Raw genomic sequence first — 24,444 nt, 5'->3', positions numbered from 1 at the left:
TAAGACCAGACCATCTGAGACCAGACCATCTGAGACCAGACCGTCTAAGACCAGACCGTCTAAGACCAGACCGTCTAAGACCAGACCTTAAGACCAGACCTTAAGACCAGACCGTCTGAGACCAGACCGTATGAGACCAGACCTTAAGACCAGACCGTCTGAGACCAGACCATCTGTGACCAGACCATCTTAGACCAGACCGTCTAAGACCAGACCGTATGAGACCAGACCTTAAGACCAGACCTTAAGACCAGACCGTCTGAGACCAGACCGTCTGAGACCAGACCTTAAGACCAGACCGTCTGAGACCAGACCGTCTAAGACCAGACCGTCTGAGACCAGACCTTAAGACCAGACCGTCTAAGACCAGACCGTCTAAGACCAGACCATCTGAGACCAGACCGTCTGAGACCAGACCGTCTAAGACCACACCATCTGAGACCAGACCGTCTAAGACCAGACCTTAAGACCAGACCGTCTAAGACCAGACCATCTGAGACCAGACCGTATAAGACCAGACCGTCTGAGACCAGACCTTTAGACCAGACCGTCTGAGACCAGACCGTCTGAGACCAGACCGTCTAAGACCAGACCTTAAGACCAGACCGTCTGAGACCAGACCGTCTGAGACCAGACCATCTGAGACCAGACCATCTGAGACCAGACCGTCTAAGACCAGACCATCTGAGACCAGACCGTCTAAGACCAGACCTTAAACCAGACCGTCTGAGACCAGACCGTCTAAGACCAGACCTTAAGACCAGACCATCTGAGACCAGACCATCTGAGACCAGACCGTCTAAGACCAGACCGTCTAAGACCAGACCGTATGAGACCAGACCGTCTAAGACCAGACCTTAAGACCAGACCTTAAGACCAGACCGTCTGAGACCAGACCGTATGAGACCAGACCTTAAGACCAGACCGTCTGAGACCAGACCATCTGAGACCAGACCATCTTAGACCAGACCGTCTAAGACCAGACCGTATGAGACCAGACCTTAAGACCAGACCTTAAGACCAGACCGTCTGAGACCAGACCGTATGAGACCAGACCTTAAGACCAGACCGTCTGAGACCAGACCGTCTAAGACCAGACCGTCTGAGACCAGACCTTAAGACCAGACCGTCTAAGACCAGACCGTCTAAGACCAGACCATCTGAGACCAGACCGTCTGAGACCAGACCGTCTAAGACCACACCATCTGAGACCAGACCGTCTAAGACCAGACCTTAAGACCAGACCGTCTGAGACCAGACCATCTGAGACCAGACCGTCTGAGACCAGACCGTCTAAGACCACACCATCTGAGACCAGACCGTCTAAGACCAGACCATCTGAGACCAGACCGTCTAAGACCAGACTGTCTGAGACCAGACCTTTAGACCAGACCGTCTGAGACCAGACCGTCTGAGACCAGACCGTCTAAGACCAGACCTTAAGACCAGACCGTCTGAGACCAGACCGTCTGAGACCAGACCATCTGAGACCAGACCGTCTGAGACCAGACCGTCTAAGACCAGACCATCTGAGACCAGACCGTCTAAGACCAGACCATCTGAGACCAGACCGTCTAAGACCAGACCGTCTAAGACCAGACCATCTGAGACCAGACCGTCTGAGACCAGACCATCTGAGACCAGACCGTCTAAGACCAGACCATCTGAGACCAGACCGTCTAAGACCAGACCTTAAACCAGACCGTCTGAGACCAGACCGTCTAAAACCAGACCTTAAGACCAGACCGTCTAAGACCAGACCATCTGAGACCTGACCGTCTGAGACCAGACCGTCTAAGACCAGACCATCTGAGACCAGACCGTCTGAGACCAGACCGTCTAAGACCAGACCATCTGAGACCAGACCGTCTAAGACCAGACAGTCTAAGACCAGACCATGTCAGACCAGACCGTCTAAGACCAGACCGTCTAAGACCAGACCATCTGAGACAAGACCGTCTGAGACCAGACCGTCTAAGACCAGACCGTAAGACCAGACCTTAAGACCAGACCGTCTAAGACCAAACCTTAAGACCAGACCGTCTGAGACCAGACCATCTAAGACCAGACCTTAAGACCAGACCGTCTAAGACCAGACCATCTGAGACCAGACCGTCTGAGACCAGACCGTCTAAGACCAGACCTTAAGACCAGACCATCTGAGACCAGACCGTCTAAGACCAGACCGTCTAAGACCAGACCGTATGAGACCAGACCGTATGAGACCAGACCGTCTAAGACCAGACCGTCTAAGACCAGACCGTCTGAGACCAGACCGTATGAGACCAGACCTTAAGACCAGACCGTCTGAGACCAGACCATCTGAGACCAGACCATCTTAGACCAGACCGTCTAAGACCAGACCGTATGAGACCAGACCTTAAGACCAGACCTTAAGACCAGACCGTCTGAGACCAGACCGTATGAGACCAGACCTTAAGACCAGACCGTCTGAGACCAGACCGTCTGAGACCAGACCGTCTAAGACCAGACCGTCTGAGACCAGACCTTAAGACCAGACCGTCTAAGACCAGACCGTCTGAGACCAGACCATCTGAGACCAGACCGTCTGAGACCAGACCGTCTAAGACCAGACCTTAAGCCCAGACCGTCTAAGACCAGACCTTAAGACCAGACCGTCTGAGACCAGACCGTCTGAGACCAGACCGTCTGAGACCAGACCTTTAGACCAGACCGTCTGAGACCAGACCGTCTGAGACCAGACCTTAAGACCAGACCGTCTGAGACCAGACCGTCTAAGACCAGACCTTAAGACCAGACCGTCTGAGACCAGACCGTCTGAGACCAGACCATCTGAGACCAGACCGTCTGAGACCAGACCGTCTAAGACCAGACCATCTGAGACCAGACCGTCTAAGACCAGACCATAAGACCAGACCGTCTGAGACCAGACCGTCTAAAACCAGACCTTAAGACCAGACCGTCTAAGACCAGACCATCTGAGACCAGACCGTCTAAGACCAGACCATCTGAGACCAGACCGTCTGAGACCAGACCGTCTAAGACCAGACCATCTGAGACCAGACCGTCTGAGACCAGACCGTCTAAGACCAGACCATCTGAGACCAGACCGTCTGAGACCAGACCGTCTAAGACCAGACCGTCTGAGACCAGACCGTCTGAGACCAGACCATCTGAGACCAGACCGTCTAAGACCAGACCGTCTAAGACCAGACCATGTCAGACCAGACCGTCTAAGACCAGACCGTCTAAGACCAGACCATCTGAGACCAGACCGTCTGAGACCAGACCGTCTAAGACCAGACCGTAAGACCAGACCGTCTGAGACCAGACCGTCTAAGACCAGACCGTCTGAGACCAGACCGTCCAAGACCAGACCGTCTAAGACCAGACCTTAAAACCAGACCGTCTGAGACCAGACCATCTGAGACCAGACCGTCTAAGACCAGACCTTAAGACCAGACCGTTTGAGACCAGACCATCTGAGACCAGACCGTCTAAGACCAGACCGTCTGAGACCAGACCGTATGATACCAGACCGTCTAAGACCAGACCTTAAGACCAGACCATCTGAGACCAGACCGTCTGAGACCAGACCTTAAGACCAGACCGTCTGAGACCAGACCGTCTAAGACCAGACCTTAAGACCAGACCGTCTGAGACCAGACCGTCTGAGACCAGACCGTCTAAGACCAGACCATCTGAGACCAGACCGTCTAAGACCAGACCTTAAGACCAGACCGTCTGAGACCACACCGTCTGAGACCAGACCGTCTGAGACCAGACCGTCTAAGACCAGACCATAAGACCCGACCGTCTGAGACCACACCATCTGAGACCAGACCGTCTGAGACCAGACCGTCTAAGACCAGACCGTCTGAGACCAGACCGTCTGAGACCAGACCGTCTAAGACCAGACCTTAAGACAAGACCGTCTGAGACCACACCATCTGAGACCAGACCGTCTGAGACCAGACCGTCTAAGACCAGACCATCTGAGACCTGACCGTCTGAGACCAGAACATCAGAGACCAGACCGTCTAAGACCAGACCGTCTGAGACCAGACCGTCTAAGACCAGACCTTGAGACCAGACCGTCTAAGACCAGACCTTGAGACCAGACCGTCTAAGACCAGACCATCTGAGACCAGACCGTCCAAGACCAGACCGTCTAAGACCAGACCATCTGAGACCAGACCGTCTAAGACCAGACCTTAAGACCAGACCGTTTGAGACCAGACCGTCTGAGACCAGACCGTCTAAGACCAGACCATCTGAGACCAGACCGTCTAAGACCAGACCGTCTGAGACCAGACCGTCTGAGACCAGACCGTCTAAGACCAGACCTTAAGACCAGACCGTCTGAGACCAGACAGTCTGAGACCAGACCTTAAGACCAGACCTTAAGACCAGACCGTCTAAGACCAGACCATCTGAGACCAGACCGTATGATACCAGACCCTCTAAGACCAGACCTTAAGACCAGACCGTCTGAGACCAGACCGTATGATACCAGACCGCCTAAGACCAGACCTTAAGACCAGACCGTCTAAGACCAAACCTTAAGACCAGACCGTCTGAGACCAGACCGTCTAAGACCAGACCATCTTAGACCAGACCGTCTGAGACCAGACCGTCTAAGACCAGACCATCTGAGACCAGACCGTCTGAGACCAGACCGTCTAAGACCAGACCTTAAGACCAGACCGTCTGAGACCACACCGTCTGAGACCAGACCGTCTAAGACCAGACCTTAAGACCAGACCGTCTGAGACCAGACCATCTGAGACCAGACCGTCTGAGACCAGACCGTCTAAGACCAGACCTTAAGACCAGACCGTCTAAGACCAGACCTGAATACCAGACCGTCTAAGACCAGACCATCTGAGACCAGATCTTAAGACCAGACCGTCTGAGACCAGACCGTCTAAGACCAGACCTTAAGACCAGACCGTCTAAGACCAGACCTTAATACCAGACCGTCTAAGACCAGACCATCTGAGACCAGACCTTAAGACCAGACCGTCTGAGACCAGACCATCTAATACCAGACCATCTAAGACAAGACCATCTGAGACCAGACCTTAAGACCAGACCGTCTGAGACCAGACCTTAAGACCAGACCGTCTGAGACCAGACCGTCTGAGACCAGACCATCTGAGACCAGACCGTCTAAGACCAGACCGTCTAAGACCAGACCGTATGAGACCAGACCGTCTAAGACCAGACCTTAAGACCAGACCTTAAGACCAGACCGTCTGAGACCAGACCATCTGAGACCAGGCCTTAAGACCAGACCATCTTAGACCAGACCGTCTAAGACCAGACCGTATGAGACCAGACCTTAAGACCAGACCTTAAGACCAGACCGTCTGAGACCAGACCGTATGAGACCAGACCTTAAGACCAGACCGTCTGAGACCAGACAGTCTAAGACCAGACCGTCTGAGACCAGACCTTAAGACCAGACCGTCTAAGACCAGACCGTCTAAGACCAGACCATCTGAGACCAGACCGTCTAAGACCAGACCCTCTGAGACCAGACCTTAAGACCAGACCGTCTAAGACCAGACCGTCTGAGACCAGACCGTCTGAGACCAGACCGTCTAAGACCAGACCATCTGAGACCAGACCGTCTAAGACCAGACCTTAAGACCAGACCGTTTGAGACCTGACCGTCTGAGACCAGACCGTCTAAGACCAGACCATCTGAGACCAGACCGTCTGAGACCAGACCGTATGATACCAGACCGTCTAAGACCAGACCTTAAGACCAGACCGTCTGAGACCAGACCTTAAGACCAGACCGTCTGAGACCACACCGTCTGAGACCAGACCATCTGAGACCAGACCGTCTAAGACCAGACCGTCTGAGACCAGACCGTATGATACCAGACCGTCTAAGACCAGACCTAAGACCAGACCGTCTGAGACCATTCCGTCTGAGACCAGACCGTATGATACCAGACCGCCTAAGACCAGACCTTAAGACCAGACCGTCTAAGACCAAACCTTAAGACCAGACCATCTGAGACCAGACCGTCTGAGACCAGACCGTCTAAGACCAGACCTTAAGACCAGACCGTCTGAGACCACACCATCTGAGACCAGACCGTCTGAGACCAGACCGTCTAAGACAAGACCATCTGAGACCAGACCGTCTGAGACCAGACCGTCTAAGACCAGACCATCTGAGACCAGACCGTCTGAGACCAGACCGTCTGAGACCAGACCTTTAGACCAGACCGTCTGAGACCAGACCGTCTGAGACCGGACCTTAAGACCAGACCGTCTGAGACCAGACCGTCTAAGACCAGACCTTAAGACCAGACCGTCTGAGACCAGACCGTCTGAGACCAGACCGTCTGAGACCAGACCGTATGATACCAGACCCTCTAAGACCAGACCTTAAGACCAGACCGTCTGAGACCAGACCGTCTGAGACTAGACCGTCTAAGACCAGACCTTAAGACCAGACCGTCTGAGACCAGACCGTCTGAGACCAGACCGTCTAAGACCAGACCTTAAGACCAGACCGTCTGAGACCAGACCATCTGAGACCAGACCGTCTAAGACCAGACCGTCTGAGACCAGACCGTATGATACCAGACCGTCTAAGACCAGACCTTAAGACCAGACCGTCTGAGACCAGACCGTCTGAGACCAGACCTTAAGACCAGACCGTCTGAGACCAGACCGTCTAAGACCAGACCTTAAGACCAGACCGTCTGAGACCAGACCGTCTTAGACCAGACCATCTGAGACCAGACCGTCTGAGACCAGACCGTCTGAGACCAGACCGTCTAAGACCAGACCGTCTGAGACCAGACCGTCTGAGACCAGACCTTGAGACCAGACCGTCTAAGACCAGACCATCTGAGACCAGACCATCTGAGACCAGACCGTCTAAGACCAGACCATCTGAGACCAGACCGTCTGAGACCAGACCGTATGATACCAGACCGTCTAAGACCAGACCTTAAGACCAGACCGTCTGAGACCAGACCATCTGAGACCAGACCATCTAAGACCAGACCGTCTGAGACCAGACCGTATGATACCAGACCGTCTAAGACCAGACCTTAAGACCAGACCGTTTGAGACCAGACCGTCTGAGACCAGACCGTCTAAGACCAGACCTTAAGACCAGACCGTCTGAGACCACACCGTCTGAGACCAGACCATCTGAGACCAGACCGTCTGAGACCAGACCGTCTAAGACCAGACCATCTGAGAACAGACCATCTGAGACCAGACCGTCTGAGACCAGACCGTCTAAGACCAGACCTTAAGACCAGACCGTCTGAGACCACACCGTCTGAGACCAGACCATCTGAGACCAGACCGTCTGAGACCAGACCGTCTAAGACCAGACCATCTGAGACCAAACCGTCTGAGACCAGACCGTCTGAAACCAGACCGTCTGAGACCAGACCTTAAGACCAGACCGTCTGAGACCAGACCGTCTAAGACCAGACCGTCTGAGACCAGACCGTCTGAGACCAGACCGTCTAAGACCAGACCTTAAGACCAGACCGTCTGAGACCACACCGTCTGAGACCAGACCGTCTGAGACCAGACCGTCTGAGACCAGACCGTCTAAGACCAGAACATCTGAGACCAGACCGTCTGAGACCAGACCGTCTAAGACCAGACCATCTGAGACCAGACCTTAAGACCAGACCGTCTGAGACCAGACCGTCTGAGACCAGACCTTAAGACCAGACCGTCTGAGACCACACCGTCTGAGACCAGACCGTCTAAGACCAGACCTTAAGACCAGACCGTCTGAGACCAGACCATCTGAGACCAGACCGTCTAACACCAGACCATCTGAGACCAGACCGTCTAAGACCAGATCTTAAGACCATACAGTCTGAGACCAGACCGTCTAAGACCAGACCTTAAGACCAGACCGTCTAAGACCAGACCATCTGAGACCAGACCGTCTGAGACCAGACCATCTAAGACCAGACCATCTAAGACAAGACCATCTGAGACCAGACCTTAAGACCAGACCGTCTGAGACCAGACCATCTAAGACCAGACCATCTAAGACAAGACCATCTGAGACCAGACCTTAAGACCAGACCGTCTGAGACCAGACCGTCTGAGACCAGACCGTCTAAGACCAGACCTTAAGACCAGACCTTAAGACCAGACCTTAAGACCAGACCGTCTAAGACCAGACCGTATGAGACCAGACCTTAAGACCAGACCGTCTGAGACCAGACCGTCTGAGACCAGACCATCTGAGACCAGACCGTCTAAGACCAGACCGTCTAAGACCAGACCGTATGAGACCAGACCGTCTAAGACCAGACCTTAAGACCAGACCTTAAGACCAGACCGTCTGAGACCAGACCGTCTGAGACCAGACCGTATGAGACCAGACCTTAAGACCAGACCGTCATAGACCAGACTATCTGAGACCAGACCATCTTAGACCAGACCATCTTAGACCAGACCGTCTAAGACCAGACCGTATGAGACCAGACCTTAAGACCAGACCTTAAGAGCAGACCGTCTGAGACCAGACCTTAAGACCAGACCGTCTGAGACCAGACCGTCTAAGACCACACCGTCTGAGACCAGACCATCTGAGACCAGACCGTCTGAGACCAGACCGTCTAAGACCAGACCATCTGAGACCAGACCGTCTGAGACCAGACCGTCTAAGACCAGACCTTAAGACCAGACCGTCTGAGACCAGACCGTCTGAGACCAGACCGTCTAAGACCAGACCTTAAGACCAGACCGTCTGAGACCAGACCATCTGAGACCAGACCGTCTAACACCAGACCATCTGAGACCAGACCGTCTAAGACCAGATCTTAAGACCAGACCGTCTGAGACCAGACCGTCTAAGACCAGACCTTAAGACCAGACCGTCTAAGACCAGACCATCTGAGACATGACCGTCTAAGACCAGACCTTAATACCAGACCGTCTAAGACCAGACCATCTGAGACCAGACCTTAAGACCAGACCGTCTGAGACCAGACCGTCTGAGACCAGACCTTAAGACCAGACCGTCTGAGACCAGACCGTCTGAGACCAGACCGTATGAGACCAGACCGTCTAAGACCAGACCTTAAGACCAGACCTTAAGACCAGACCGTCCAAGACCAGACCGTATGAGACCAGACCTTAAGACCAGACCGTCTGAGACCAGACCGTCTGAGACCAGACCATCTGAGACCAGACCGTCTAAGACCAGACCTTAAGACCAGACCTTAAGACCAGACCGTCTGAGACCAGACCGTCTGAGACCAGACCGTCTAAGACCAGACCATCTGAGACCAGACCTTAAGACCAGACCATCTGAGACCAGACCGTCTAAGACCAGACCTTAAGACCAGACCGTCTAAGACCAGACCTTAAGACCAGACCGTCTTAGACCAGACAGTCTAAGACCAGACCGTCTTAGACCAGACCGTCTAAGACCAGACCGTCTGAGACCAGACCGTCTGAGACCAGACCTTTAGACCATACCGTCTGAGACCAGACCGTCTGAGACCAGACCATCTGAGACCAGACCGTCTAAGACCAGACCGTCTAAGACAAGACCTTAAGACCAGACCCTCTGAGACCAGACCGTCTAAGACCAGACCCTCTGAGACCAGACCGTCTAAGACCAGACCTTAAGACCAGAACTTAAGACCAGACCGTCTAAGACCAGACCGTCTGAGACCAGACCTTAAGACCAGACCATCTGAGACCAGACCGTCTAAGACCAGACCGTCTAAGACCAGACCTTAAGACCAGACCGTCTTAGACCAGACCGTCTAAGACCAGACCGTCTGAGACCAGACCTTTTCGACCAGACCGTCTGAGACCAGACCGTCTGAGACCAGACCTTAAGACCAGACCGTCTGAGACCAGACCGTCTAAGACCAGACCTTAAGACCAGACCGTCTGAGACCAGACCGTCTGAGACCAGACCTTTAGACCAGACCGTCTGAGACCAGACCGTCTGAGACCAGACCTTAAGAGCAGACCGTCTAAGACCAGACCGTCTGAGACCAGACCTTAAGACCAGACCGTCTGAGAACAGACCGTCTGAGACCAGACCGTCTAAGACCAGACCATCTGAGACCAGATCGTCTAAGACCAGACCTTAAGACCAGACCGTCTGAGACCAGACCGTCTAAGACCAGACCTTAAGACCAGACCGTATAAGACCAGACCATCTGAGACCAGACCATCTGAGACCAGACCGTCTAAGACCAGACCTTAAGACCAGACCATCTGAGACCAGACCGTCTGAGACCAGACCGTCTAAGACCAGACCATCTGAGACCAGACCGTCTAAGACCAGACCGTCTGAGACCAGACCGTCTGAGACCAGACCGTCTAAGACCAGACCATCTGAGACCAGACCCTCTGAGACCAGACCGTCTGAGACCAGACCGTCTAAGACCAGACCTTAAGACCAGACCGTCTGAGACCAGACCATCTGAGACCAAACCATCTGAGACTAGACCTTAAGACCAGACCATCTGAGACCAGACCGTCTAAGACCAGACCGTCTAAGACCAGACCTTAAGACCAGACCGTCTGAGACCAGACCGTCTAAGACCAGACCGTCTGAGACCAGACCGTCTGAGACCAGACCGTCTAAGACCAGACCTTAAGACCAGACCGTCTGAGACCAGACCATCTAAGACCAGACCGTCTGAGACCAGACCATCTGAGACCAGACCTTTAGACCAGACCGTCTGAGACCAGACCGTCTGAGACCAGACCTTAAGACCAGACCGTCTAAGACCAGACCTTAAGACCAGACCGTCAGAGACCAGACCGTCTGAGACCAGACCATCTGAGACCAGACCGTCTAAGACCAGACCTTAAGACCAGACCGTCAAAGACCAGACCTTCTGAGACCAGACCGTCTGAGACCAGACCTTAAGACCAGACCGTCTGAGACCAGACCGTCTGAGACCAGACCGTCTAAGACCAGACCATCTGAGACCAGACCGTCTAAGACCAGACCTTAAAACCAGACCATCTGAGACCAGACCGTCTAAGACCAGACCATCTGAGACCAGACCGTCCAAGACCAGACCGTCTAAGACCAGACCTTAAAACCAGACCGTCTGAGACCAGACCATCTGAGACCAGACCGTCTAAGACCAGACCTTAAGACCAGACCGTTAGAGACCAGACCGTCTGAGACCAGACCGTCTAAGACCAGAACTTAAGACCAGACCGTCTGAGACCAGACCGTCTGAGACCAGACCGTCTGAGATCAGACCGTCTAAGCCAAGACCGTCTAAGACCAGACCTTAAGACCAGACTGTCTAAGACCAGACCATCTGAGACCAGACCGTCTGAGACCAGACCGTCTAAGACCAGACCATCTGAGACCAGACCATCTGAGACCAGACCGTCTAAGACCAGACCTTAAGACCAGACCGTCTGAGACCACACCGTCTGAGACCAGACCGTCTAAGACCAGACCTTAAGACCAGACCGTCTGAGACCAGACCGTCTGAGACCAGACCGTCTAAGACCAGACCTTAAGACCAGAACCGTCTGAGACCAGACCATCTCAGACCAGACCGTCTAAGACCAGATCTTAAGACCAGACCGTCTGAGACCAGACCGTCCAAGACCAGACCATCTGAGACCAGACCGTCTGAGACCAGACCGTCTAAGACCAGACCATCTGAGACCAGCCCGTCTAAGACCAGACCTTAATACCAGACCGTCTGAGACCAGACCATCTGAGACCAGACCTTAAGACCAGACCGTCTAAGACCAGACCATCTGAGACCAGACCGTCTGAGACCAGACCGTCTAAGACCAGACCATCTGAGACCAGACCGTCTGAGACCAGACCGTCTAAGACCAGACCATCTGAGACCAGACCGTCGGAGACCAGACCTTAAGGCCAGACCGTCTGAGACCAGACCGTCTAAGACCAGACCATCTGAGACCAGACCATCTGAGACCAGACCGTCTAAGACCAGACCTTAAGACCAGACCGTCTAAGACCAGATCATCTGAGACCAGACCTTAAGACCAGACCGTCTAAGACCAGACCATCTGAGACCAGACCGTCTGAGACCAGACCGTCTAAGACCAGACCATCTGAGACCAGACCGTCTAAGACCAGACCATCTGAGACCAGACCGTCTGAGACCAGACCGTCTAAAACCAGACCATCTGAGACCAGACCGTCTAAGACCAGACCTTAAGACCAGACCTTAAGACCAGACCCTCTGAGACCAGACCGTCTGAGACCAGACCCTCTGAGACCAGACCGTCTGAGACCAGACCATCTGAGACCAGACCGTCTGAGACCAGACCGTCTGAGACCAGACCGTCTGAGACCAGACCTTAAGACCAGACCGTCTAAGACATGACCGTCTGAGACCAGACCGTCTAAGACCAGACCATCTGAGACCAGACCGTCTAAGACCAGACCTTAAGACCAGACCATCTGAGACCAGACCGTCTAAGACCAGACCTTAAGACCAGACCGTCTGAGACCAGACCTTAAGACCAGACCGTCTAAGACCAGACCGTCTGAGACCAGACCGTCTAAGACCAGACCATCTGAGACCAGACCGTCTAAGACCAGACCTTAAGACCAGACCGTCTGAGACCAGACCGTCTAAGACCAGACCATCTGAGACCAGACCGTCTAAGACCAGACCTTAAGACCAGACCGTCTGAGACCAGACCGTCTGAGACCAGACCTTAAGACCAGACCATCTGAGACCAGACCGTCTGAGACCAGACCATCTGAGACCAGACCGTCTAAGACCAGACCGTATGAGACCAGACCGTCTAAGACCAGACCTTAAGACCAGACCGTCTAAGACCAGACCGTATGAGACCAGACCGTATGAGACCAGACCTTAAGACCAGACCGTCTGAGACCAGACCGTCTGAGACCAGACCGTCTAAGACCAGACCATCTGAGACCAGACCTTAAGACCAGACCGTCTGAGACCAGACCGTCTAAGACCATACCTTAAGACCAGACCGTCTGAGACCAGACCGTCTAAGACCAGACCATCTGAGACCAGACCATCTGAGACCAGACCTTAAGACCAGACCATCTGAGACCAGACCGTCTAAGACCAGACCGTCTAAGACCAGACCTTAAGACCAGACCGTCTTAGACCAGACCGTCTAAGACCAGACCGTCTTAGACCAGACCGTCTAAGACCAGACCGTCTGAGACCAGACCGTCTGAGACCAGACCTTAAGACCAGACCGTCTAAGACCAGACCATCTGAGACCAGACCGTCTAAGACCAGACCATCTGAGACCAGACCGTCTAAGACCAGACCTTAAGACCAGACCGTCTGAGACCAGACCGTCTAAGACCAGACCTTAAGACCAGACCGTCTGAGACCAGACCTTAAGACCAGACCGTCTAAGACCAGACCGTCTGAGACCAGACCGTCTAAGACCAGACCATCTGAGACCAGACCGTCTAAGACCAGACCTTAAGACCAGACCGTCTGAGACCAGACCGTCTAAGACCAGACCATCTGAGACCAGACCGTCTAAGACCAGACCTTAAGACCAGACCGTCTGAGACCAGACCGTCTGAGACCAGACCTTAAGACCAGACCATCTGAGACCAGACCGTCTGAGACCAGACCATCTGAGACCAGACCGTCTAAGACCAGACCGTATGAGACCAGACCGTCTAAGACCAGACCTTAAGACCAGACCGTCTAAGACCAGACCGTATGAGACCAGACCGTATGAGACCAGACCTTAAGACCAGACCGTCTGAGACCAGACCGTCTGAGACCAGACCGTCTAAGACCAGACCATCTGAGACCAGACCTTAAGACCAGACCGTCTGAGACCAGACCGTCTAAGACCAGACCGTCTAAGACCATACCTTAAGACCAGACCGTCTGAGACCAGACCGTCTAAGACCAGACCATCTGAGACCAGACCATCTGAGACCAGACCTTAAGACCAGACCATCTGAGACCAGACCGTCTAAGACCAGACCGTCTAAGACCAGACCTTAAGACCAGACCGTCTTAGACCAGACCGTCTAAGACCAGACCGTCTTAGACCAGACCGTCTAAGACCAGACCGTCTGAGACCAGACCGTCTGAGACCAGACCTTTAGACCACACCGTCTGAGACCAGACCATCTGAGACCAGACCTTAAGACCAGACCGTCTAAGACCAGACCATCTGAGACCAGACCGTCTGAGACCAGACCGTCTAAGACCAGACCATCTGAGACCAGACCGTCTGAGACCAGACCGTCTAAGACCAGACCATCTGAGACCAGACCGTCGGAGACCAGACCTTAAGGCCAGACCGTCTGAGACCAGACCGTCTAAGACCAGACCATCTGAGACCAGACCATCTGAGACCAGACCGTCTAAGACCAGACCTTAAGACCAGACCGTCTAAGACCAGATCATCTGAGACCAGACCTTAAGACCAGACCGTCTAAGACCAGACCATCTGAGACCAGACCGTCTGAGACCAGACCGTCTAAGACCAGACCATCTGAGACCAGACCGTCTAAGACCAGACCATCTGAGACCAGACCGTCTGAGACCAGACCGTCTAAAACCAGACCATCTGAGACCAGACCGTCTAAGACCAGACCTTAAGACCAGACCTTAAGACCAGACCCTCTGAGACCAGACCGTCTGAGACCAGACCCTCTGAGACCAGACCGTCTGAGACCAGACCATCTGAGACCAGACCGTCTGAGACCAGACCGTCTGAGACCAGACCGTCTGAGACCAGACCGTCTGAGACCAGACCTTAAGACCAGACCGTCTAAGACCAGACCGTCTGAGACCAGACCGTCTAAGACCAGACCATCTGAGACCAGACCGTCTAAGACCAGACCTTAAGACCAGACCATCTGAGACCAGACCGTCTAAGACCAGACCTTAAGACCAGACCGTCTGAGACCAGACCTTAAGACCAGACCGTCTAAGACCAGACCGTCTGAGACCAGACCGTCTAAGACCAGACCATCTGAGACCAGACCGTCTAAGACCAGACCTTAAGACCAGACCGTCTGAGACCAGACCGTCTAAGACCAGACCATCTGAGACCAGACCGTCTAAGACCAGACCTTAAGACCAGACCGTCTGAGACCAGACCGTCTGAGACCAGACCTTAAGACCAGACCATCTGAGACCAGACCGTCTGAGACCAGACCATCTGAGACCAGACCGTCTAAGACCAGACCGTATGAGACCAGACCGTCTAAGACGAGACCTTAAGACCAGACCGTCTAAGACCAGACCGTATGAGACCAGACCGTATGAGACCAGACCTTAAGACCAGACCGTCTGAGACCAGACCGTCTGAGACCAGACCGTCTAAGACCAGACCATCTGAGACCAGACCTTAAGACCAGACCGTCTGAGACCAGACCGTCTAAGACCAGACCGTCTAAGACCATACCTTAAGACCAGACCGTCTGAGACCAGACCGTCTAAGACCAGACCATCTGAGACCAGACCATCTGAGACCAGACCTTAAGACCAGACCATCTGAGACCAGACCGTCTAAGACCAGACCGTCTAAGACCAGACCTTAAGACCAGACCGTCTTAGACCAGACCGTCTAAGACCAGACCGTCTTAGACCAGACCGTCTAAGACCAGACCGTCTGAGACCAGACCGTCTGAGACCAGACCTTAAGACCAGACCGTCTAAGACCAGACCATCTGAGACCAGACCGTCTAAGACCAGACCATCTGAGACCAGACCGTCTAAGACCAGACCTTAAGACCAGACCGTCTGAGACCAGACCGTCTAAGACCAGACCTTAAGACCAGACCGTCTGAGACCAGACCTTAAGACCAGACCGTCTAAGACCAGACCGTCTGAGACCAGACCGTCTAAGACCAGACCATCTGAGACCAGACCGTCTAAGACCAGACCTTAAGACCAGACCGTCTGAGACCAGACCGTCTAAGACCAGACCATCTGAGACCAGACCGTCTAAGACCAGACCTTAAGACCAGACCGTCTGAGACCAGACCGTCTGAGACCAGACCTTAAGACCAGACCATCTGAGACCAGACCGTCTGAGACCAGACCATCTGAGACCAGACCGTCTAAGACCAGACCGTATGAGACCAGACCGTCTAAGACCAGACCTTAAGACCAGACCGTCTAAGACCAGACCGTATGAGACCAGACCGTATGAGACCAGACCTTAAGACCAGACCGTCTGAGACCAGACCGTCTGAGACCAGACCGTCTAAGACCAGACCATCTGAGACCAGACCTTAAGACCAGACCGTCTGAGACCAGACCGTCTAAGACCAGACCGTCTAAGACCATACCTTAAGACCAGACCGTCTGAGACCAGACCGTCTAAGACCAGACCATCTGAGACCAGACCATCTGAGACCAGACCTTAAGACCAGACCATCTGAGACCAGACCGTCTAAGACCAGACCGTCTAAGACCAGACCTTAAGACCAGACCGTCTTAGACCAGACCGTCTAAGACCAGACCGTCTTAGACCAGACCGTCTAAGACCAGACCGTCTGAGACCAGACCGTCTGAGACCAGACCTTTAGACCAGACCGTCTGAGACCAGACCATCTGAGACCAGACCGTCTAAGACCAGACCATCTGAGACCAGACCGTCTGAGACCAGACCGTCTGAGACCAGACCGTCTGAGACCAGACCGTCTAAGACCAGACCATCTGAGACCAGACCGTCTAAGACCAGACCATCTGAGACCAGACCTTAAGACCAGACCATCTGAGACCAGACCATCTGAGACCAGACCGTCTGAGACCAGACCGTCTGAGACCAGACCTTAAGACCAGACCGTCTGAGACCAGACCGTCTAAGACCAGACCTTTAGACCAGACCGTCTAAGACCAGACCATCTGAGACCAGACCGTCTGAGACCAGACCATCTGAGACCAGACCGTCTAAGACCAGACCGTCTAAGACCAGACCATCTGAGACCAGACCTTAAGACCAGACCGTCTGAGACCAGACCATCTGAGACCAGACCATCTAAGACCAGACCATCTGAGACCAGACCTTAAGACCAGACCGTCTGAGACCAGACCGTCTAAGACCAGACCTTAAGACCAGACCGTCTGAGACCAGACCGTCTAAGACCAGACCGTCTGAGACCAGACCTTAAGACCAGACCGTCTGAGACCAGACCGTCTAAGACCAGACCTTTAGACCAGACCGTCTAAGACCAGACCATCTGAGACCAGACCGTCTGAGACCAGACCGTCTAAGACCAGACCTTAAGACCAGACCGTCTGAGACCAGACCGTCTAAGACCAGACCATCTGAGACCAGACCGTCTGAGACCAGACCGTCTAAGACCAGACCGTCTGAGACCAGACCATCTAAGACCAGACCATCTGAGACCAGACCTTAAGACCAGACCGTCTGAGACCAGACCGTCTAAGACCAGACCTTAAGACCAGACCGTCTGAGACCAGACCGTCTAAGACCAGACCATCTGAGACCAGACCGTCGGAGACCAGACCTTAAGGCCAGACCGTCTGAGACCAGACCGTCTAAGACCAGACCATCTGAGACCAGACCATCTGATACCAGACCGTCTAAGACCAGACCTTAAGACCAGACCGTCTAAGACCAAATCATCTGAGACCAGACCTTAAGACCAGACCGTCTAAGACCAGACCATCTGAGACCAGACCGTCTGAGACCAGACCGTCTAAGACCAGACCATCTGAGACCAGACCGTCTAAGACCAGACCATCTGAGACCAGACCGTCTGAGACCAGACCGTCTAAGACCAGACCATCTGAGACCAGACCGTCTAAGACCAGACCTTAAGACCAGACCTTAAGACCAGACCCTCTGAGACCAGACCGTCTGAGACCAGACCCTCTGAGACCAGACCGTCTGAGACCAGACCATCTGAGACCAGACCGTCTGAGACCAGACCGTCTAAGACCAGACCATCTGAGACCAGACCGTCTAAGACCAGACCTTAAGACCAGACCGTCTGAGACCAGACCGTCTAAGACCAGACCATCTGAGACCAGACCGTCTAAGACCAGACCTTAAGACCAGACCGTCTGAGACCAGACCGTCTGAGACCAGACCTTAAGACCAGACCATCTGAGACCAGACCATCTGAGACCAGACCATCTGAGACCAGACCGTCTAAGACCAGACCGTATGAGACCAGACCGTCTAAGACCAGACCTTAAGACCAGACCGTCTAAGACCAGACCGTATGAGACCAGACCGTATGAGACCAGACCTTAAGACCAGACCGTCTGAGACCAGACCGTCTGAGACCAGACCGTCTAAGACCAGACCATCTGAGACCAGACCTTAAGACCAGACCGTCTGAGACCAGACCGTCTAAGACCAGACCGTCTAAGACCATACCTTAAGACCAGACCGTCTGAGACCAGACCGTCTAAGACCAGACCATCTGAGACCAGACCATCTGAGACCAGACCTTAAGACCAGACCATCTGAGACCAGACCGTCTAAGACCAGACCGTCTAAGACCAGACCTTAAGACCAGACCGTCTTAAACCAGACCGTCTAAGACCAGACCGTCTGAGACCAGACCGTCTGAGACCAGACCTTTAGACCAGACCGTCTGAGACCAGACCATCTGAGACCAGACCGTCTAAGACCAGACCATCTGAGACCAGACCGTCTGAGACCAGACCGTCTGAGACCAGACCATCTGAGACCAGACCGTCTAAGACCAGACCATCTGAGACCAGACCGTCTAAGACCAGACCATCTGAGACCAGACCATCTGAGACCAGACCTTAAGACCAGACCATCTGAGACCAGACCATCTGAGACCAGACCGTCTAAGACCAGACCTTAAGACCAGACCGTCTGAGACCAGACCGCCTAAGACCAGACCTTTAGACCAGACCGTCTAAGACTAGACCATCTGAGACCAGACCGTCTGAGACCAGACCGTCTAAGACCAGACCTTAAGACCAGACCGTCTGAGACCAGACCGTCTAAGACCAGACCATCTGAGACCAGACCCTCTGAGACCAGACCGTCTGAGACCAGACCGTCTAAGACCAGACCATCTGAGACCAGACCGTCTGAGACCAGACCGTCTAAGACCAGACCATCTGAGACCAGACCGTCTGAGACCAGACCATCTAAGACCAGACCATCTGAGACCAGACCTTAAGACCAGACCGTCTGAGACCAGACCGTCTAAGACCAGACCTTAAGACCAGACCGTCTGAGACCAGACCGTCTAAGACCAGACCTTAAGACCAGACCGTCTGAGACCAGACCATCTAAGACCAGACCATCTGAGACCAGACCCTCTGAGACCAGACCGTCTGAGACCAGACCGTCTAAGACCAGACCATCTGAGACCAGACCGTCTAAGACCAGACCTTAAGACCAGACCGTCTGAGACCAGACCGTCTAAGACCAGACCATCTGAGACCAGACCATCTGAGACCAGACCTTAAGACCAGACCATCTGAGACCAGACCGTCTAAGACCAGACCGTCTAAGACCAGACCGTCTAAGACCAGACCTTAAGACCAGACCGTCTGAGACCAGACCGTCTTAGACCAGACCGTCTAAGACCAGACCGTCTGAGACCAGACCGTCTAAGACCAGACCGTCTAAGACCAGAACTTAAGACCAGACCGTCTGAGACCAGACTGTCTGAGACCAGACCGTTAAAGACCAGACCTTAAGACCAGACCGTCAAAGACCAGACCTTCTGAGACCAGACCGTCTGAGACCAGACCTTAAGACCAGACCTTCTGATACCAGACCGTCTGAGACCAGACCGTCTAAGACCAGACCATCTGAGACCAGACCGTTAAAGACCAGACCTTAAGACCAGACCATCTGAGACCAGACCGTCTTAGACCAGACCTTAAGACCAGACCATCTGAGACCAGACCGTCTGAGACCAGACCGTCTGAGACCAGACCATCTAAGACCAGACCATCTGAGACCAGACCTTAAGACCAGACCGTCTGAGACCAGACCGTCTAAGACCAGACCTTAAGACCAGACCGTCTGAGACCAGACCGTCTAAGACCAGACCATCTGAGACCAGACCGTCGGAGACCAGACCTTAAGGCCAGACCGTCTGAGACCAGACCGTCTAAGACCAGACCATCTGAGACCAGACCATCTGAGACCAGACCGTCTAAGACCAGACCTTAAGACCAGACCGTCTAAGACCAGATCATCTGAGACCAGACCTTAAGACCAGACCGTCTAAGACCAGACCATCTGAGACCAGACCGTCTGAGACCAGACCGTCTAAGACCAGACCATCTGAGACCAGACCGTCTAAGACCAGACCATCTGAGACCAGACCGTCTGAGACCAGACCGTCTAAGACCAGACCTTAAGACCAGACCGTCTGAGACCAGACCCTCTGAGACCAGACCGTCTGAGACCAGACCATCTGAGACCAGACCGTCTGAGACCAGACCGTCTAAGACCAGACCATCTGAGACCAGACCGTCTAAGACCAGACCTTAAGACCAGACCGTCTGAGACCAGACCGTCTAAGACCAGACCATCTGAGACCAGACCGTCTAAGACCAGACCTTAAGACCAGACCGTCTGAGACCAGACCGTCTGAGACCAGACCTTAAGACCAGACCATCTGAGACCAGACCGTCTGAGACCAGACCATCTGAGACCAGACCGTCTAAGACCAGACCGTATGAGACCAGACCGTCTAAGACCAGACCTTAAGACCAGACCGTCTAAGACCAGACCGTATGAGACCAGACCGTATGAGACCAGACCTTAAGACCAGACCGTCTGAGACCAGACTGTCTGAGACCAGACAGTCTAAGACCAGACCATCTGAGACCAGACCTTAAGACCAGACCGTCTGAGACCAGACCGTCTAAGACCAGACCGTCTAAGACCATACCTTAAGACCAGACCGTCTGAGACCAGACCTTAAGACCAGACCATCTGAGACCAGACCGTCTAAGACCAGACCGTCTAAGACCAGACCTTAAGACCAGACCGTCTTGACCAGACCGTCTAAGACCAGACCGTCTGAGACCAGACCGTCTGAGACCAGACCTTTAGACCAGACCGTCTGAGACCAGACCATCTGAGACCAGACCGTCTAAGACCAGACCATCTGAGACCAGACCGTCTGAGACCAGACCGTCTGAGACCAGACCATCTGAGACCAGACCGTCTAAGACCAGACCATCTGAGACCAGACCGTCTAAGACCAGACCTTCTGAGACCAGACCATCTGAGACCAGACCTTAAGACCAGACCATCTGAGACCAGACCATCTGAGACCAGACCGTCTAAGACCAGACCTTAAGACCAGACCGTCTGAGACCAGACCGTCTAAGACCAGACCTTTAGACCAGACCGTCTAAGACCAGACCATCTGAGACCAGACCGTCTGAGACCAGACCGTCTAAGACCAGACCTTAAGACCAGACCGTCTGAGACCAGACCGTCTAAGACCAGACCATCTGAGACCAGACCGTCTGAGACCAGACCGTCTAAGACCAGACCATCTGAGACCAGACCGTCTGAGACCAGACCGTCTGAGACCAGACCGTCTAAGACCAGACCATCTGAGACCAGACCGTCTGAGACCAGACCGTCTGAGACCAGACCATCTAAGACCAGACCATCTGAGACCAGACCTTAAGACCAGACCGTCTGAGACCAGACCGTCTGAGACCAGACCTTAAGACCAGACCGTCTGAGACCAGACCGTCTAAGACCAGACCTTAAGACCAGACCGTCTGAGACCAGACCATCTAAGACCAGACCTTAAGACCAGACCGTCTAAGACCAGACCATCTGAGACCAGACCGTCTGAGACCAGACCGTCTAAGACCAGACCTTAAGACCAGACCATCTGAGACCAGACCATCTGAGACCAGACCGTCTAAGACCAGACCGTCTAAGACCAGACCGTATCATATCCTGACCGTGTGATGTGTTTTCCAGGACGGACTGACTCCTCTCCATTGTGCAGCTCGGAGCGGACATGAAACGGCGGTGGAGCTGCTGCTGGAACGAGGAGCACCTTTACTGGCCCGGACAAAGGTGAGTGTGACGACGGGTGTGGTGGACACTGGGCTGGATGGGTGAACTGGTTTTCAGCCCAGTAACTGCTTCTTTCTGACACGTCTCTGGTGAACATCTGGACATGTGTGTGTGTGTGTGTGTGTGTGTGTGTGTGTGTGTGTGTGTGTGTGTGTGAGTGTGTGTGTGTATTAGAGCCGTAAATTGAGCGTTTTCTACGATGCTAATGTGGCTAAGTGTTTGCTCCTGCTGCTGAGTGCAGCCTGACAGACGTCATGCCGTCCATCTGTCCGGACACGGGTCTGTCCAGAAACAAACTACTGATGAGGCGGTTCTCCATGATGACAGCTGAACAGAGCTGTGAAAATGAGAAGATTAGTCCTGCAGGTTCTGCATGTTTATCAGATCAAACTGATTGATCAGAAGCTGTTTCCTTTCAGAACGGCCTGTCGCCGCTCCACATGGCCGCGCAGGGCGACCACATCGAGTGCGTCAAACACCTGCTGCAGCACAAGGCTCCGGTGGACGACGTGACGTTGGACTACCTGACGGCGCTGCACGTGGCCGCCCACTGCGGTCACTACCGAGTGACCAAGCTGCTGCTGGACAAGCGGGCCAACCCCAATGCCAGGGCCTTGGTAGGTCCCGCTGCACGCCCCCAGAACCCCGCCGGGACGGCGCGCCTCACTGCGGTTCTGTGTTTTACCCCCAGAACGGCTTCACTCCGCTGCACATCGCCTGCAAGAAGAACCGGGTGAAGGTGATGGAGCTGCTGGTGAAATACGGCGCCTCCATCCAGGCCATCACTGAGGTGCTTTGCTTGTTTTATTCCAGGCAGAAAAATACAACGAACCCATCGACTTAATGTAACAACATGTCTACAAGCGTTCAGAAAGACGTTCAGAAAGACGTTCAGAAAGACTTTCAGAAAGACGTTCAGAAAGATGTTCAGAAAGACGTTCAGAAAGATGTTCAGAAAGATGTTCAGAAAGACGTTCAGAAAGACGTTCAGAAAGACGATCAGAAAGACGTTCAGAAAGATGTTCAGAAAGACGTTCTGAAGGACGTTCAGAAAGATGTTCAGAAAGATGTTCAGAAAGACGTTCAGAAAGATTTTCAGAAAGACGTTCTGAAGGACGTTCAGAAAGACGTTCAGAAAGATGTTCAGAAAGACGTTCAGAAAGACGTTCAGAAAGATGTTCAGATAGACGTTCAGAAAGACGTTCAGAAAGATGTTCAGATAGACGTTCAGAAAGACGTTCAGAAAGATGTTCAGAAAGACGTTCAGAAAGACGATCAGAAAGACGTTCAGAAAGATGTTCAGAAAGACGTTAGGAAAGACGTTCAGAAAGACGTTCAGAAAGATGTTCAGAAAGACGTTCAGAAAGACGTTCAGAAAGATGTTCAGATAGACGTTCAGAAAGACGTTCAGAAAGATGTTCAGAAAGACGTTCAGAAAGACGATCAGAAAGACGTTCAGAAAGATGTTCAGAAAGACGTTAGGAAAGACGTTCAGAAAGATGTTCAGAAAGACGTTCAGAAAGACGTTCAGAAAAATGTTCAGAAAAATGTTCAGAAAGACGATCAGAAAGACGTTCAGAAAGATGTTCAGAAAGACGTTCAGAAAGACGTTCAGAAAAATGTTCAGAAAGACGTTCAGAAAGATTTTCAGAAAGATGTTCAGAAAGACGTTCACAAAGACGTTCAGAAAGATGTTCAAAAAGACGTTCAGAAAGATTTTCAGAAAGACGTTCTGAAGGACGTTCAGAAAGACGTTCAGAAAGACGTTCAGAAAGACGATCAGAAAGACGTTCAGAAAGACGTTCTGAAGGACGTTCAGAAAGACGTTCAGAAAGACGTTCAGAAAGACGTTCAGAAAGACGATCAGAAAGACGTTCAGAAAGACGTTCTGAAGGACGTTCAGAAAGACGTTCAGAAAGACGTTCAGAAAGACGATCAGAAAGACGTTCAGAAAGACGTTCTGAAGGACGTTCAGAAAGACGTTCAGAAAGACGTTCAGAAAGACGTTCAGAAAGACGTTCACAAAGACGTTCAGAAAGATGTTCAAAAAGACGTTCAGAAAGATTTTCAGAAAGACGTTCTGAAGGACGTTCAGAAAGACGATCAGAAAGACGTTCAGAAAGACGTTCAGAAAGATGTTCAGAAAGACGTTCAGAAAGACGTTCAGAAAGACGTTCAGAAAGATGTTCAGAAAGACGTTCAGAAAGATGTTGAGAAAGACGTTCAGAAAGATGTTCAGAAAGACGTTCAGAAAGACGTTCTGAAGGACGTTCAGAAAGACGTTCAGAAAGATTTTCAGAAAGATGTTCAGAAAGACGTTCACAAAGACGTTCAGAAAGATGTTCAAAAAGACGTTCAGAAAGACGATCACAAAGATGTTCAGAAAGACGTTCAGAAAGACGTTCAGAAAGA

The 24,444-nt window shown here is 52.7% G+C and overlaps 1 protein-coding gene across 16 annotated transcripts in view; it reads left to right on the top strand.

Annotated features, from left to right (window-relative positions):
• The window catches only part of ank2b (ankyrin 2b, neuronal), a 354,512-nt gene that overhangs the window by 131,949 nt on the left and 198,119 nt on the right, over positions 1–24,444 (top strand). For all 16 annotated transcript variants that reach the window (XM_079257624.1, XM_079257625.1, XM_079257630.1 and 13 more), the window contains exons 9-11: positions 21,934–22,032; positions 22,452–22,649; positions 22,724–22,822. In XM_079257624.1, the coding sequence (XP_079113750.1) occupies positions 21,934–22,032; positions 22,452–22,649; positions 22,724–22,822 (396 nt within the window). The remainder of the gene's footprint in view (positions 1–21,933; positions 22,033–22,451; positions 22,650–22,723; positions 22,823–24,444) is intronic.

The sequence above is a fragment of the Telmatherina bonti genome, assembly GCF_933228915.1.
Source record: "Telmatherina bonti genome assembly, chromosome: 18".
In the NCBI taxonomy this organism is placed as follows: Eukaryota; Metazoa; Chordata; class Actinopteri; order Atheriniformes; family Telmatherinidae; genus Telmatherina; species Telmatherina bonti.
Note: the sequence above shows the minus strand (reverse complement) of the source record. Positions and strands in the feature narration are given on the sequence as shown.